At 50.7% G+C, this 1,579-nt stretch overlaps 1 protein-coding gene across 1 annotated transcript in view; it reads right to left on the bottom strand.

The window, feature by feature from the left end:
* Positions 1 to 783, bottom strand: part of EMH_0082300 (SAG family member) — a gene marked incomplete at both ends in the record, with an annotated part of 1,203 nt that extends 420 nt beyond the window's left edge. The window contains 3 exons of the mRNA XM_013500504.1: positions 81 to 185; positions 277 to 443; positions 654 to 783. Coding sequence (XP_013355958.1) covers positions 81 to 185; positions 277 to 443; positions 654 to 783 — 402 coding nt within the window. The remainder of the gene's footprint in view (positions 1 to 80; positions 186 to 276; positions 444 to 653) is intronic.
* Between the last annotated feature and the right edge of the window lie 796 nt (positions 784 to 1,579).

Below are 1,579 nucleotides of genomic sequence, written 5' to 3' on the forward strand. Positions count from 1 at the left end.
TTCTTGTAGAGTGTCGTTTGGTTATTATTCGCCGGAGGGATTGTAGTGAAGTTGCTGGCGGCGTCCTTCCAGTGGCTCACTGCGGCGGCACAGTCGGGCTTCTCCGATTCCAAGGCCATGTAGGCGTACGTACCACTTTTAAATCCATTTGCACTTGTGCTCTTTTCTACTTGTTCTTCGTCTTCCTGAAATGAAAAATGCACGGACGAAGAAGTGTGACAGCATGAAGTAGAGAAAGGGGGGCTAATGACAGGGGTCACATTGAAAGACACTTACTGCTGTCAGAGCTTCACAAACAGGATCCCATGCAGTATTGTGGTGTGAATCTTCTTCCACGGTAGCTGAAGGAAACCCTAGATCTGCACTGCTCTCAGTTTTGAAGTGTTCGAGTCCAGCAGCTTCGCGTGCAGCGTTGATTTCGTCGAGGCACACATGTTCATCCCCTGCAGAAAAGCAAACGATGCAGACATGCTAAGTCCAAATGTGCAAATACTGATACTTGCAGACGCGGGTTGGAGCAATTTAATGCGCTTTGAAGGGTTTCTTCGCTTCCAAACCCACTGAACCTCCAGCACAACTCATCGCCTCCAATGCATTTACTTTGGACAACAGGACTGAAACCTTCCCCAGTAAGCAAGTATTTGCCAACGTACCGAGTTCTACAGTGTAGGTTGGCGATGATCCCTGCGGTGCCAATGAACTTTGCTTTGCCGTTTGATGGACAGCGTCCGCCATCAAGAACGCAGACGCAGAGGCGAGCGAAAAGAGTTTAAGGGCAGCCATGTTTTCAGTGTCGAAATTTAATAGGTGAACGAGGAAACCGGAAGAGTGGGGAAAGTTTGGAAGGGCACCAAGCCCAGAGCCAACAATATGTTTTGCAGTCTGTGCAGAAGTGGCGGCGAGGGAGCGGACCACGGCTGGCCTATCCGGTCCGGCGTGGAGTCATCCTGGCTATGCTCTTAGTTGAATTTACAGCCTTGCCGTTGTTAAAACACCTTAATGAGGTATTTCAAGAATTATTGTCTACACGGTGCCCCCTGTCGCCGCTGAATGCCACATGAAACGCCGGCGCAAACTCCTTGCCATTCTGGGTGAATCGGGGACGTGGAGGGCCGAGGTCCCTCGTACTCGATTAATGTTGTTCTGTCCATGTGCAAACACCTTCTAAGGTACGTGAGCCAGTTATGAATCATATTCGAACATATTGTCTTGAAACAGTGGCTCTCCGCCCTTCTGGAGGCAGCCAAGTGCATTGCATGATGCCCCTTCATCGGGGCAAGTTGCCCTGCGTCGATGCTCCCAAGGCTTGTGCGCCCGAATCTAAAAAGGCAAAGCGCTACCGGCAACCAACCTCCTACCAAACACTTCTGCTTCCCGTCTGTACCTAGCTAGCCTAAAAGTGCGAAATGCGGCCTGGCGCTGGACCTACCCCTCTCATCCTCTACACGCACGCATACAGGGAGGTATATGCACGCACAAATGTGCGGAAACACCTGCGCAAGCACGCACCGACGAACAAGGTGCTGGATCGATAAACGGAGAGTCATAATTCCGGTCAATTGAACCAGTAAAAAGGAAG

Source organism: Eimeria mitis, genomic scaffold, assembly GCF_000499745.2.
Source record: "Eimeria mitis Houghton genomic scaffold, Emh_scaff5476, whole genome shotgun sequence".
NCBI classification, from domain to species: Eukaryota; Apicomplexa; class Conoidasida; order Eucoccidiorida; family Eimeriidae; genus Eimeria; species Eimeria mitis.